At 39.6% G+C, this 15,861-nt stretch overlaps 1 protein-coding gene across 12 annotated transcripts in view; it reads left to right on the top strand.

The window, feature by feature from the left end:
• The window catches only part of LMO7 (LIM domain 7), a 231,275-nt gene that overhangs the window by 189,982 nt on the left and 25,432 nt on the right, over positions 1-15,861 (top strand). For 9 of the 12 annotated variants that reach the window (XM_077483104.1, XM_077483103.1, XM_077483109.1 and 6 more), the window contains 5 exons: positions 438-653; positions 2,822-2,936; positions 3,372-3,533; positions 6,702-6,874; positions 10,094-10,151. In XM_077483104.1, coding sequence (XP_077339230.1) covers positions 438-653; positions 2,822-2,936; positions 3,372-3,533; positions 6,702-6,874; positions 10,094-10,151 — 724 coding nt within the window. The remainder of the gene's footprint in view (positions 1-437; positions 654-2,821; positions 2,937-3,371; positions 3,534-6,701; positions 6,875-10,093; positions 10,152-15,861) is intronic. The other 3 variants (XM_077483110.1, XM_077483108.1, XM_077483107.1) reach the window with 3 other exon arrangements.

Raw genomic sequence — 15,861 nt, 5'->3', positions numbered from 1 at the left:
TCATACAGGTACAATCAGGCAATTTTTTTACAGAACACGGGGACAATTATAGTGGTGCAGAGAGGATGGGAGCATGCAATAGAAGTGGGTTAACAACCACTTTAAATCAGTGTGTTTAATTTAGCTTTCACATGCTGCTGCCAGTCACCTTAGTGATATCCACTACAGAAAGTCTCTAAGTGTCAGATGGTGAAGAATGGGAAATTCCACCTATGATGATCTGAGATTTGCCTACCGTAGGATTCAGCTGAACACTGCCCAATAGAAGAGGCTAAAGTCACTGTTTTACAGAGGAACTACATACAATTTAAAAACATTGCTTTTATTGTATTGTGACTTTAATACTATATATCGGTCTGCACATGGAGTTGAGAATGCTAACCTTTTTTTTTTTTTTTTTTTTGCACGATGCAATTACGTTTTTTTTTTTCTTCTAGTTCGATGATACACGAAGGTATAATGGTTCATCTTTCACCTCCAATTACAAGACAGAGGTAAATAAACCCAGCAGTGCATTCCAAAGTGAGGAAGATGAGGCTCGAAGTGGAGATGATGAAAAGAAAGATGTGAGCCAAAGTATTTCCGCCACATTTGCTTTCAAACCAGAGAAGACCAGTGTGTCTCAGACTGTTAGCATCAATTCTAGCTCTTTGGTAATTACAGAACTTCTCATCATACATGAACCCTTTGATTGTAATCTGGTACTTGGAACCAGTACACCAGCGTTCCTGCCTATTACTAGGAGCGCGTAAAAGTTGTAGGATCATGGCATATCCGCAGAGAGTAGCTGGGTTAGCACAGGGCACCGAAATTACAGATTTTGTCCACCAACTGCAGGGTTTCCCCATTTCGGTGTAAAATGCAGCACATCAGGGTGTTGCGGCCTTTGTATTGTGTTCCGATGGAAAGTTGACATGGTTTATATAAGGCGGGTAAGGCTGAATGGGTGTGGTAAAACCAGTGTTTTTTTTGTAAAAGCTCTAATATTATATTTCTAATGCAACTTATGGTATTGTCATTTACAAATTTAAAGGCTGGTTTTATTTATTTTTTCATTATTGTGGTAAAATAAACAAGAAATAAAAAAGCTTTGAAATAAAAAAGCTTTATAAATAGAAAAAAATCTGCAAAACATAGCTGCTAGCTAGTAAAGAGTTAAGGTCTAATTGGTGTAACTTAGTAGGTTAAAAGAGGTTTATTAGGAAATTACTTTCGTTTTACATGTACAGGGTTTGTTTAAACTGACCTGTGCATAAAATATGGTTTTTCAATATTTACTCATAAGCAATAACTAGTGCATGTATTAATGAAACTTGCAACTGCAAGGCTGCATTCATAGAGTAGCTGCTGTTGGTGATCCTAATACACAAAGCATGACCAATCTAGGATTTACAGCTGGCTTTATTCATGCAGGAGCCACTGACAGCATCCCTAATACATAGTGAGACACAAGTGTCACAAAACAGCTGAGCTGTGCCCCCTTTAAATCAGTGGTTAAGGTTGCCACTTACATTGATGTGGTTAGTTTATGAGGTGCCCTTTTACATAAATCTAGGAGGATCATTGATGTCAGTGGTAACTTATCTAGAAAAGAGAAGTCTTTACTAGTCCTGAGCTGCTGGCTCTGTGGTCGTGTCAGCCTTAGATTTCTTCTGACATCATCAAGCAGGGGGGAATCAATGAGCCATTGCTCAGGGAACCCTTAGCAACCTCTGGAGGAGCCCTCATTGAAAAAAAAAGCTGCTGTTGATTATTTAACCTATGCAGGTTATATGCATGAAAGTGTTGATAAAAAAAAAAAAATCTACTTACCTGCTCTGTGCAATGGTTTTGCACAGAACAGCCCTGATCATCTTTGCTATTGGGTCTCCCCTGCCGAGTGCCCCCAATAGCAAGCCTCAGCCCTGCCCCCACTCTCTCCTTATTGGCTCACTGGCTGTGATTGTGTGAGCCAATGAGAAGATGGAGACCCGAGAGAGCTGCTGCTCTTGTGCATATTGCTCGATTGAGATGGGGGTTGGGGAGCTGCACCCAGAAGTTTTTTGACTTTACTTGTTAGAATGCATTAAGGTAAAAACTCTTCTGCCTTTAGAACCACATAAAATTGGTAGTTTTATCAAAACCGGAGCAGCTGTGCATATCAATCATTCAGTTTCTAAGTTCAGCTTGCTCAGTTAAACTTTGAAATGAAAACTATACGTTTATTGCCATGGACAACTGCTCCAGATTATGTCTGCTCCAGTTTTGATAAATTCCCCTCCATGTGTCTGCTTGGAGTTTGTTGTTGCAGTAGTTATGCTTTTGCTGAGTGATTCCAGTTTATGTACTGCAAATGGTAGTGCAATGAAACAAGAGAAAATCTGAAGAAATTGAGGTTTTATCATTTGGTTTGTGTGATCTTTAAACCCATATGATGGTTATGGGCAGCAGCATTTGTTGCAGTTTTATTATTGTTATACAGGATTTATATAGTGCCAACAGTTTACGCAGCGCTTTACACTATAGTTTTACTTTCTCTGTTTTCAGAACTCGGCCCTAGTAGAGAAAAAAAATCCAATTTCACTGGGAATAGGTGTTTAAACTTTACTCATGTTTCATTCTCATCAAAATTGAGAAAGCAACCAGTCTAAAAGCCAATGGAGGAATAATGTGACAAACAGAACAAAGCATGTTTTGAGTGTCTGTCATGCATTCAGTGTGACAGGATAATTACTGAGTATGCAGAGTACAGGCTGACTGAAAGATAGGCTGTCCTCTTTGCCATGGTCACAGACACAGGATACTCCTGCGCTTCATGTGCATGTTTATATATTTTTTTCAGGACCAGTACAGCGACATGAGAATCAGCATCAACCAGCAGCCTGGAAAAAACAACGACTTTGGTTTTAAAACTACCTGGAACAGTGCTGGGGTTTTCGTAACTTCTGTAGATGCAGGTAGAGTATCTGCTCCGTTTTCTGTTGTTCATTCTATGTAATGTAGCTGCAGAACTGCATTCATTGACTACTAAAGAGACATACCAAGCACCCTTATTTCTCTTAAGGATGTTTCCTTAAGGCATGTGTAATTCAATGTTCTAAAACACGGTTTGTTTTTTGTTTGTGTATATGTATAAACGGTTTTCACATACCATTTAAGTAAACGACTTTACAAAGAAAGCGGCAAAGAGATAATCAAACCAAGATAGCGTTTTTTTTATTTTTTAAAGGATACTGCATATCACAAATAATCCTGATCTAAATATAGTTTTACATAAAACATGTCTTGTGTTTGCATGAAAGAGGAAAAAAATATTTGTTTAAATTTGTGTTAAACTTGTAGATTAAATGTAGATTATCTGTTTAATGTCAAGTGGATTTTTTTTTTTCCAGGCAGCCCAGCAGAATTTTCTCAACTGCAGGTAGACGATGAAATTCTATCTCTCAACGGTATCAAGGTTTCTTCAATGGACTATAATCAGTGGAGGGAAGAAATGGACAGCGCTCTGGAAACTGGAAACCTCGCAATAGATGTCAGACGATATGGCAATAATGGTGAGTTTCACTAGCAATGTCTGTACTGCTGTTGAATGTGTTTAAAGTAGAACTAATGTCACCATTTTGCCAGTTTTTCATGATCTTTTTGTCTACTTTTTCAAGATTATAAACCTGAGTTTTCAAAGGAACAACTTTCATAAAAATACAAACCATGAACAACTGGCAGGATGTGCTTTCTGTTAACACATTAACATTTACCTTTTATTTTATGTGTGTTTATTAAAATGGTGTTGGCATTGTACTTTGGTTATTAACCTTTGTAACATTTCTACTTTTAGCGTATTTATACTATAATCAGCAATTCTAATTTAACAGCATGATTAAGCATGTAGGTCAACATAATCTCCTAAATTGCCATTAAAGTGGAACTCCGTTAATAATTTACATGGCTCACAAAACATAAACCCTTTCACTTGAGAGGGACTATAGACATTTTAAACTGATCGTTTTTCCATGCTTCCAATATTCTGGTAGATTAATGCAAATAATTACACTTAAGCTCCTATGTTATTGCGGACTGGATTTGAACAAGGTGGAAATCCTGATTCCCATATTTTTTGGGAAAATCAGCTGTGCTGTCAATAAGCTTAGTCTTATTCCAATTTTGCAGTCAAATTTGAGAAACCGCCACTATGTTTTGTGTTCTAGTCACACAGCGGTCCTAAAATTATTTTGGGGTTTCTAGCTGCTTTTTAGGGTCAGTTTTATATAGGACTGCAAGCTATTCTGAAGAAATTCAGTGTGGACAGACTGAGGGTAGACGATAATCAAATCCTTTAACACATAGTGCACCACCCAAGCGTTGCAATCTCTAAACCTTTGTTAAAGCAGTGCTTATATCTAGTTTACAAATGGTAATGTAGATCTGCCAGCACAGTACAGACACGGTTTACATTACTACCCAGCCCCCTCCTTACATAGAAGAGAAGGCTAGGTAGGGTTTGCTTTTAAAAAACAAAAACCAAAAAAAAAATGAATAGGCAGGCTTTCTAACGCAGAGAAGACATGCTATTTCTTCTCTGCATTAGAATTTTTTACCTATCTGCACAGTACACTAAGCTGCACACACGCAGCTTAATGTAAGAATTTCAGCATGTTATCCTGAACTTTCGTGTATGCATGAATGTGATGTCATGGGTCGACCGGGTGTTGATACCTGGAAGCCACATGGCTGAAGATGTTGGCAGGGAGCTTCGGGGAATCGCAGGCCTGAAGAACGTTTGAGTATAGTTCTTTAAGAAAGTGAATATGTAAGCTACAATTTTTTCACTTTTTTTTTTTTTTTGACATGCTATGTATATGTAACAATTAGGAAAAAAAAAACTCCTATTTTATAACACTGCTGCAAATATGAATATACACTTTAAGCACAGTGTTTGTGAAGTGGCTGTTCATTGGGCTTGCATGTAAGCTGCTCCACTAGGAAAAGGGTGTAAAACATGAATTGGTTGTATTTGGTGACTTTGCTTTTTTAAACCGTATACTGATATTTTATTAGACCTGGAGTTCTTTTTATGCATTCAATTTACTATCATTACTTTGGTCATTTGCCCTGTCTTTACACTTAAAATGTGCATGGGTATAAGGAGGCTGTATTTCTAAAACAGATTAGTTGGATGTGGAACAAAAAACTGTGGCGTTTTTTGTATAGCTTTTTTTTTTTTTCATGTACAGAAAGTGGAGGCACAAAATTTGTAATCCTAATTTCCAGTTGCCAAAGCACTATCCTGTAGGCTTTGTTGTCATGGTTGTGATCCCTAGCGAACCCTACTAGTGTATTTTTTCATTTGATAACAGGCAAAAGTTATGCGTATGTCCACTGTCCTATTTTGTAAGCAGTTTAAAAAACTGACGAGCAGTTTAGAAACCTATATACCACATTTTGGAGGGCGTACATGGCTTTGCCTTTTGTGATCTGTTTAAACCCAATACACTGCAGTGTATAGTTAATTTTAAGTGGTTCTAAAAAACCTGACCCCTATTCAGCGCTGTGCATGATAACAGTGGCTCCTAGATAGCTGTGGGAGCCATCGGCTCGTGGTGCTGTCTAACAAATCCTGTGATGTGTCCCAGCCGAGCTGCCCTGTCTGTGTCAATAAATGCAGACAGGGCAGCTGGGGAGTGAGCCCACACAAGTGCCCCCATGGAAAGCGATTTTCTATGGGGGACACTTGCCGAAGAAGAGTCAGGAGTGCAGGGAGGGGGCTGAGAAGAGGATTGGGGTGGATCTGTGCAAAATCATTGCACAGAGCAGGTAAGTATAACATATTTATTTTAATTTAGAAAAAACATCGCCTTACAAAAAAAAGAGAAAAAAAAAGCTTTAATATCACTCTTATAAAAAAAAAGTTAGGGATATTTATGTGAATACTGATTTTCTAATTGGTTGACCCAATTACTGGCACAAGAGATCGGTCTGTTATCCCTTGTCGTCATAGTTTTATTCATCAGGTTTATTTCAAAATAGTGCAAACTAAGCTAGTCGGGATACACAGCAAACAGATGTTTGCTTTTACATGACTGATTACAGAAAACTGCTTTGGTCTTTGTACCATGCAGTTTCGTAAGCTGCATTGTAGCAGCTTTTGGTTTTTGGGAATTTTAATACCTATTTATCTTCACTTTTGTTATATAGTGTTTCATATATTTTTTGTATCCAAGGTACTCCAACTTCATACATGCATGCATACATACATACGTACATACGTACATACTTAGGTTTATATTTAAAAAAAAAAAAAACTTTAGATCATTTCAATGATCTATTTAATATAGTAGGATGTAACACACAAAAATGGCATGTAATCTTTAATGAAAGATTATATAATGAGAAGTGTCCATTTATTCGAAAATTGCCCTTTGCAAACAGAAGTAGCAAATGGTAAAATCATAATTACAATGCAACATATTAGTGAGTTTTTTTTAATATTTTTGTAGCGAAAACTGAGTTGGAGTTTCTTTAAGATACAGCAAATTGTTTAACATGTTAGTGCATGTATACTTGCATGTCTGGGAAGGTGGTCTTTTTGCAGAAATCTAACACTCCGTGACACTGCTTGTTCTGCTTGCTTCACCACTTTTTGTTCCGTCCTGTGTACATGTCTTTCTATGTGTTTTCATTAACTGTTGTACCTTATGTTGCTGCAATGATTACTTACCAATCAGACTGGGGCAGAGACCCACCTTCCCTGCCATACAAAAGCCATAAAACCCTCAATCTGACCAGTATGGATACCAAACTTGTAGGTTCTACAGAGAATAAGTGGATTGATGCAAGTTCCAGGGGAAGTAGGTCCCCAAACTCATCATCGAGAGGCAAAGACACAGACTCTGGAAATGTAAGTACATTTTATCATCCATGTTATTTGTATGCTTTTCTCTTGTATAGGCTGCCAGATATAAAAACAGGAAATCTTTGTATACAAATAAGCCTACTCTTTAGTAATAATTGGCTGCCTTTTTGGGCCATGTATATCCATCCTTAGGTTTAAAGGGAGTAAATGTCAGTGTAGACCCCTTCCACCTTTTAGTCACCATTTTTTGTGCTGGTGAAAGGATAGCCATTTGCTCCTCACCACAGTTTAAAACCTACCGGTACATCAAATATTAAACTGATTTTCTAACCGAAGACATTTAATGTTAAATTGTGTTAAGGCTATACCCATCCTAATGTAAAACACACATATAGCACTGTGCACTTAAAAGCTTTTTTTTTTCTTTTTCTTCATGGACTTGAGTAGCCCTGTATTTTTAATAAAGTCCTTAAAGCGGGTGTAAGAAGGTTTTCTTATGCATTAAGGTAAATACATTTGTGTGAAGCAGCCCCCCCCCCCCCCATTACTTACCTGAGCCCTGTCTTGATCTAGCGATGTCCACAAGTGTCTCAGCTGTCCGAGACTCTCCCTCCTGATTAGAAAAAAGGAATAGCTGCACTATTAGCTTAGGCCCCTTTCACACTGAGGCGTTTTCAGGCGCTGCATCGCTAAAAATGGTGCCTGAAAAAATCCGGCCCCTTTCACCGGGGGGCTTTCACACTGGAGCAGTGCCCTAGCAGGACGGTAAAAAAAGTCCTGCTAGCTGGATCTTTGGAGCGGTGAAGAAGCATTGTATTCACCGCTCCTAAACCGCTTCTACCCATTGAAATCAATGGGGCAGCACGGCTATACTGCCGGCAAAGTGCCACTGTAGTGGCACTTTGCGGGCAGTTTTAACCTATTCAGTCGCTAGCGGGGGTTAAAACTGCTGCGCTAGCGGCCGAATACCGCAGCAAAAACAATGGTAAAGCAGCGCTTTTTTTTAGCGCCGCTTTACTGCTGAAGCTGCTCCCGCCCCAGTGTGAAAGGGGCCTAAAAGTTCTTAAGCTGCAACTCAAGATGTTATACAACACCAAACAGAAATCTAAAAAAGGGCAAGCTGCGCTGAATATAATGTCCTATGAGGCAATACCTATTAAATATATATACACTTGCAATTATAAAAAATGTATGTAAAAACAAATGTGATAATGATCATAAGTGAATAAACACAATGCAAAGGTATTTAAATACACTGCCACAATAACTGTGCACAAATGTATATGTGAAAACTTAATTTGAAAACGCAAGATCTATCATCTCTATCTATTGTCTGAGGGCATCATATCCAATGCCCTCAGACTAAGTCGAATATGACGAAACGCGTCAGTGTTGACCTACCGGAAGTGACACTTGCGCCTCACGAGAGCGTTCCAGCCACCCGAACGAAAGGGGAGACTTCTGTTTCTATACGGACAGATATCTCTTGGTTTTCCGGCGGACGCATCTGCTTACAGGCACAGTGCACCTTGATTATATGCTTCATTTAATTTATTATGTGGTACGCATATTTTCTTAGGGGATAATGGACAATATTAATAAAATTGTTTGAAACTGGATTACGCTATGTGGACATTGTTTTCTATGCATTTCCCGGAGCCTTGGTGAAATCAATCCTGACATCTAGTGGATAGTTGGAGGTTAACTCCGAAAAGTGATGTGTTAAAGCTTATGCTTTCAAGGTGTGATTGCTTATTGGGTCTGGTGAGTGTACCCCCAAAAGGGGCTTATTTACCTCACGTGGGGAACCGTGGGTGGAAGCTGTACAGATCACAAGAGACTTTCTTTCCATCTTTTACTTCATCATATGAATCGTGAGAAGTGATGTGTATATATATGAATGAAAAAGGAAGAAAAAAAAAGCGCTGCTGCAATATTATTGGGACTTGATATTTCTGTTTCTATAAAATTGCTTGCTTGAAACATATATTTCTTTCATAAATTATTTTATTATTTTTCTGGTGTAGTTCAGCACTTACTATTGTCACTATGACCCTTTTAGCGTTAAAAAAAGCGCCTGTAAAGCGCTTGAAAGAAGCCTCATCTTCAATCTCAATGTGAAAGCCCAAGTGCTTTAAGAGCCCTTTGACACTGCCAGCGACCGAAAAAGGAAAAAAAAAAGTTTGTAAAGCGCCACTTAAACTAGCGCTGATTTAACAGCTTTTTCGAGTGCTAGTGGGGCGTTTTTAACCTCTGCTAGTTGCCAACTAAAGGGTTAAAAGCACCCACAAAGCACTGCTGCCAAAAGTGCTTTGCAGACACTTTTCATGCGTTTTGCAGGCGCTTCCCATTGATTTCAATGGGAAGTGGAGCTTTAGGTGCGGTGTTTTGACCTCTCCAAAGTGCTGCAAAGAAGCTGCTTGCAGGACTTTTGACGCACTGCCAGCGCAGCGCCTCAGCTTGAAAGCACTCGGGCTTTTACATTGGGATTGCAGGTGAGGCTTCTTTCAGGCACTTTACAGGTGCTTATTTTAACGCTAAAGCGCCTGAAAAACGCCATAGTGTGAAAGGGGTATCGGTGTGAAAGCATTTGGGCTTTCACATGGGATTGCAGATGAGGCTTCTTTCAGGCATTTTACATGTGCTTTTTTTAACGCTAAAGTGCCTGAAATACACCCCAGTGTGAAAGGAGTCTATATTATCATTTTCTATTTTTATATTGCTACTCTATTGGGTTAATACCCACTAGCTGTTGTGTTTTCACATATAAATTTGTGCACATTTATTGTGGCAGCGTATTTATATCATTTTGCGTTGTGTTTATTCACTTATGATCATGATCACATTTGTTTTTACATACATCATTTTTTATAATTGCGAGTGTATATAGTTTTAATTGCCTTAAAGGTCATTTATATTCAGCACAGCTTCTCCACTTTTATATCTCCCTCATTGGCTGAGACACGGCACAATTTGCTCCCACTGATGTCAATCTGAATAGTCTCTCTGAACAACACTTGTTTTTACACATCGGTTGCTTCATTTTACAATGTTACATTATAGCACATGCATCTGTATTTCTGTGGCATATTTTCTCCAGTTTAGGATTACATTTTTGTAAAGTATGCATTTTCATTCCCTGTATATGGAATGCAATACATGTACTTCATCTTCTCCCTTGTTATCTCTGAATTAGTAAAATTGATTAACGAAAAAGATGTAATCTTTATATGCAGCAGATAACATGTAACTACTTTTGTTTAGGTTAAAGAGATCAAACATGTGAACGGTCTAAAAGATGATGTTGATTCTAAGCCAAAAGGTAAAGTGTTCTACAAATACCTGTTGTAGGTTATATAAATAAAAAAAAAAAAAAAAATATATATATATATATATATATATATATATATATATATATATATATATATATATATATATATATATATATATATATATATATATATATATGTATTTCATAGTAGTCATTAGTTTTAGTAATTTAAATTGGGATTCTGTCTGCTTGATTCATTGAGTTGCCAGCTACAGGTTCAGCCCCAGTTCACACTGAATGCTGCTTTGAAATCACGCAACTTCATTGCGATTTCAAAGTCGCTGCTCAGTCCGATTTTATGTCTTGACAACATCTCTGGCGTCATGCCTAGATGCACGCTTCACATGAAATCGCCAAAAATAGTGCAGGAACGTTTTCATAATCGGTGCAAGTTGTAGTTGCACCGATTTGAACAGTTTCATAGCCTGAAATAAGGTGTGACTTGTTATGTGACTTCTGTCAAATCGCACTGTTCTGAATGGGGGTTTACTAAATGTAGGCATGTAACTTGGATCTAAAGCTGTACAAAATGTGTTTTCATTGTATGTGATGGTTTGCAACAGTCCTTCCAAAGCTGTTTGGAAAGCTGGTACTTGCAGTCTTTTCCTTCCTGGGTTCAATTTGTATATGCATTTTTTATTTTGTTTAATATTTGTATGATGATAAAAAGGCTTTTGTTTACATGTAAGGTTCTAGGGCCATGGGGCACTTTCTTACCTTTTTAATGTGATGTGTCCCTTGTACGTCTATCTTCTAGTGCAGTAGTAATCATCTTCCCTGATGACCCCCACACCCCCGCTTCCATAATCTTCAGGTGCATAAGGTGTTCACAGAACTGAGGAGCTGTCAACGCACTCAAAAGTGTCTATGCCCACACTTTGCACTCATCCTCCTCTATTCATAGATGCCGGTACTACAGCTTCTCTGAATAAAATGTGATGGATGGAGGATGGGTGAACGATTGGTTCGCCCCATTTACTCATAGATCATGTTTTATTCATACAAGCTGTAGAATTGAGGAGCTGGGTGGAAAGGGCGGCCTAGTCCGGCGTTCTTGGTGAGTGCCTTTCACTGCTCCAGTTGTATTAACCTGCAGGGGAAGTTATTGGCGGCCAGGGTTAAGGGGCATCCGAGGAGGAATATTGGTACTAAACTAGAAGACAGAAAAACGAGGAAAACGTTGCACTAAATGTACATGTATTTAATTTTTTTGGGGAAAATTTGGCTTTAAATATTGAAATCATAGCTGTAGCATACAAATGTTTAGTACTTTGTATCACAGAATAAACAGTTTGTTTCAGGCATGATATTGGCCTAAATAATATGGTTCATCTGCACATCACTTTAACAGCAAATATTAATTTGAATGGGGAACCAGTTTCTAGCTGAATTTAAAAAGAAAAAGTGTGTGCTCCTTTTCCTTGTCACTATAAATAGAGCGCAAGTTCATGACCTAATAGATAAAATGCCACCATGCACACCATACCAAAGACTTGATTCCAAACATATGGGCTATACATTTGAATGTTTTTTGTTTTTTTAGTTCTTTTCTTGTTCTCTCACTCTTATGACAGTAGATTTTTTGTCCACGTGCCTTGTTTAAATATCTCATGAGTTTAAAGTACAAACTGATACTCTGTCAAGAGCCATCAGACAGATCTTGTTGCATGGCAAGGTTGAATTCGCCCTCTGAAACACCACTGTGTTCTACGGTGTGTTCTCTAATATGAATGTGCAGTTTTTGTTTGTCTGCCAATGGAGTAAAATCTAGTGATGTAAGTGACTTGCAAAGTTGAAGTTTTAAAGGACGGTATTGCCTTCTCATTTCACCACACATCACTTAATCCCTTTCCGTATAATTTTGATGGTTTTGGAGTAGTGATCAATAATCAGGAGTATCATCATGCTTAGTCAAAGGATACTGCATCATTTACACCAAACTCTAGCCAGAACTTTTACTTCTTGAGCTTTGTAGGGTGCTATAATTGATCTTCTTGTAAAATTGTATGTATGCGTTCGTATTGATATACATTGTATATATACTGTATGTGATAAAGTGATAACATTCCATTGCACTTGGACTAAATGGTGGGACTGTGTGTTTGTTTTACTTCAGACTTTCATCCACTTTACGTTTATGTTTTGGAGGATTAAGTGCTACAACATTTTTCTGGTTTTACATGGATTGGGAAAGTGTTTGAACCTCTTTTTTTATTTTATTTTATTTTTATATATTCTGATAGCCGTCATCCCATAGACCAAAAGGATTACACATACCAATATAGAATGTACTCGGCTGACTCCAAAGCACGAGTCTGGTTCCTCCCTGATCCCTCTGCTGTCTCCATGAGTCACTGATAGCGCTATAAGCTGACATCCCACCACCAAGGGCACACAGCATGTGACTGACTCAGCTCTGCATGTTTTTTTTTCTTTTTGTCTGGTGGGGGGGGGGGGGGGGGTGTCCTTTCTCTCCAATTAGCCATTTGGATTTTGATGGAGCTGTGTGGTCTTGCTTTGCGGTATTGGTAACATCAGTGCCCCCCCCCCCCCCGCTTTCTGCTGTTTAAGAGCACAGAGGGCTGCACAGTAGAGCATGGAGGGCTGCAGATAAATGGGTACAATTTTTATTAGGAGGCTTTGCTTCATCTCTGTATCACCTGAGCCTAATCACTTCACTGGGTATATGTAAGGGTTGGCAACAACTTTAAGACTGCAAGGCAAGGACATCAATATAAGTAATACTACTTTAATTATAACTGACACAATGTACTAAAAAGGAAATGGCTGAAAGCCACTTTATCAAATCTCAAGTGCTTTTGAGTTTAGGGTGAGGTTAAGGAATTTGTTATAGGATTACTTTATTTTAGAACTGAATGTCAGGATAAGCAAATGTTGTCTAAACAAGAGGCGTGCTTTATTCCAGTTCTGTGCAGGAATCTAGTGTGAATCTTGCCTCTGTGCAGGACCTTCTTGTAATAAAGACCTTCTGCAGGGTTGACTAAACTTGTACCTGCCCCTTACTGTAGTTTTCCCTCTCCTAGCACAAATCCTCAACCCCTCAAATTTCTCCTCCAAGCACAAGTCCGCGCCCCCCCGGCTTGAGGTGCGGGCTCGATTTGAAGCCAGGCTGTGTACGTTTTTATAGACACACACCGTGTGGCTCAGTTCTCCTCCCTGCTCCCTCCTCAAAGCATTTAATGCAGCAGATGAAAATTGCTCCATCTAGTGTCCCTGCGTGTAGGGAAAGAAGCGATGCAGCGCTATACACAGCACAGGATTGAGGGCTCAGGGAATTTTAGGAGATGGGGAAGCATAGCAAGTTGTAAAATGTATTTTACCTTCATGGCTTTAGAACAATTTTAAGACTTAAGGGTTATTAAAGCTTATTAGCCTCCCCCATACCCCCCCCACCCATAAAAAAAAAAAAAAAAAACTGAAGAAAACCTTAAGATATACCTGTCTTACAAACTCGTGTTCTGCCTGTAACATTTAGGCAAGGGTGTTCTTGAAGGCCAAGGATCACAATTTCTGTGTAACATGGGGTAAAGCTGAGGTTGGTTTCCCTTTTTGAGACCATGCTAGTTCATAGCACCCCTGTCCTCAATTTTGTATGCTTATATTACCACTACAACTAATTAAAGAAACCTGCATGTGTGCCTTATTGTATAAACTGGAATGCTCATAGGCTTCTATAAGTTTTTTTTTAAATGAGCTGCCATGAATCAAAGTATTCCCTGCTTCATTAAGGCTGGATTCACACCTATGCAGTTTTGGTGCTTTTTGCATTTTGCAGATTTGCACTACAGTCCATTTAACGTGGTTTCCTATGGAACATGTTCTGTAGTGCAAATCTGCAGAATGCAAAAAGCACTAAAAAGGCATAGGTGTGAATCCAGCGTAAAGGCTTACACATTTCATGGAATGATAGCATGAATAGATTGAAACTTTGCGGCTTCAAAACATTGGCATGGAGTCTGTTACCTAGCTTGGTTCCATGATTTAACATGTTTTTATTACCTACCTTGCGTTTGGTTTTCCCAATTGTTGCTTTATAAAATGTATTAAAGAATATACAGTAGTCTAAAAGTTGTCTAAAGATTACAAGCATGTTTTCCCTAAACTTCTTTCAGGACAGCACCTGAGTGGCTCCACCCACTAGGGAACAGGAAACGCCAACTTCACCAAATTTTAAAAGGAGGTTTTTCCCCACAGCGCATCAGTTTCTATTTCCTCTGGCAAGGCAACACCTAGTGGGAGTCAGGGTCTGTTAGGTGCTGTCCTAAGGGGTCAGACTGCCTACCCCACCATACCTTTTTTGCCTCCAGAGAGTCCGCCCCTCCTACGCTGCACCAAGGGTAGCTGGTAAGTGGGTCCCTTCTTCCTCTTCAGCTCAGGGAGAGCTTGACTGTTTCTGGGTCTGCTCCTAGGCATGGGCAGCTGTTTGTGGGGTTCCCCAGCATGTCAGTGTTACAGGCCACCACCATCGTTTTGCTGGCAGATTAGAGACTCGGCCGGCCAGAAACGAGGTATCAGGCAAGGGGCCACACGTGGAACAGACGCAGTGTAATTTCTTCACTTGTGCAGGGGGACGGGGAGGAGCGGTCCTGGTGCCAATATTCCAGTTCAGGTCCGGCATCTGTGGCAGCAGCAATCTGAACAGGCACCAGCAAGACCCAGGTAAGTGGGTATGGGGGTCTACCCTGTATACTGTGGTGCCTCCTTTCCACCCCCCACCCGGGTGCCTGGGGTCTGTTTGGGCACAGGGAGTTGGCTGTTGTACTACCTGTGCACTTGTGGTGAGCCTGTTAGGAGGCAGGTTTGACTCACTGGGATACTCTGATGTTCTTTGTCCTTTTTTTGGCAGGCTAAGGGCTCTGATCCAACGATCAACAAGAGATGTCCCTCGTTTAAAACAGTTACCAGAGGTTTTGAAGAAGACCTTGTGTCAAGTTTGCATTGACTTCTTAGTTAAGGAAGAAGCTTCTTCTGCATGCAGCAATTTAATCGCATCAGTTAGGAAAGAGCTAAATGCTACTGTCCAAACTTTTCGCTCTTCTCTTACAACACCATCCCTGAGTCAACTAGCTACCTCGGGATCCTTTAAGGGCTCACAATTAATGCCAGTGGTGGAAGCTGAAGCTGGTCCTCCTACCCAAGGGGAGCATTTCCCCCTATCTCTTCAGGGAAGAGGAAGAGGAGGAAGGGCGGGCCAGAAGATGCACCTTCAAGATATAAACCGTCCTTAGAACAAGTAGACAGTCTATTGAAAGCAGCAGATGAAACATTGGGTTTAGGTGAAGAAAAAAATCCTTGCTGCATGACCGAATGTATGCATTGCTTAGTGAAACAAAGTCGTACTTACCCCGTGCATTCAGTAATCTCAGAAGCCATCAAAAAGGAATGGGTAGATCCAGGGAACCTTTTTTTCCCCCAAGAGGACATAAATGATTCCTATTCAAAGAAGATCCAAAGGCACTTTGGAACAAAGTTCCTAAATTGGATGCGGCATTTTCCCAAGTTTCCAGATCGACCAACCTAGCATTCAAAGACACAGGAGTATTAAAATATCCCGTGGATAAAAGGATGGATCAACAGCTTAAAAGGCTTGGCAATCCATAATGGGCAACCTCAAACTGTCTATGGCTACTACCTGCAAACCTCCAGGGGTCCCATGTGCAAATTCTATCAGACAATACCA

The sequence above is a fragment of the Lithobates pipiens genome, unplaced genomic scaffold (genome assembly GCF_037356315.1).
Source record: "Lithobates pipiens isolate NorthernLeopardFrog02 unplaced genomic scaffold, aLitPip1_a1.2 Scaffold_16, whole genome shotgun sequence".
Lineage (NCBI taxonomy): Eukaryota > Metazoa > Chordata > Amphibia > Anura > Ranidae > Lithobates > Lithobates pipiens.
Note: the sequence above shows the minus strand (reverse complement) of the source record. Positions and strands in the feature narration are given on the sequence as shown.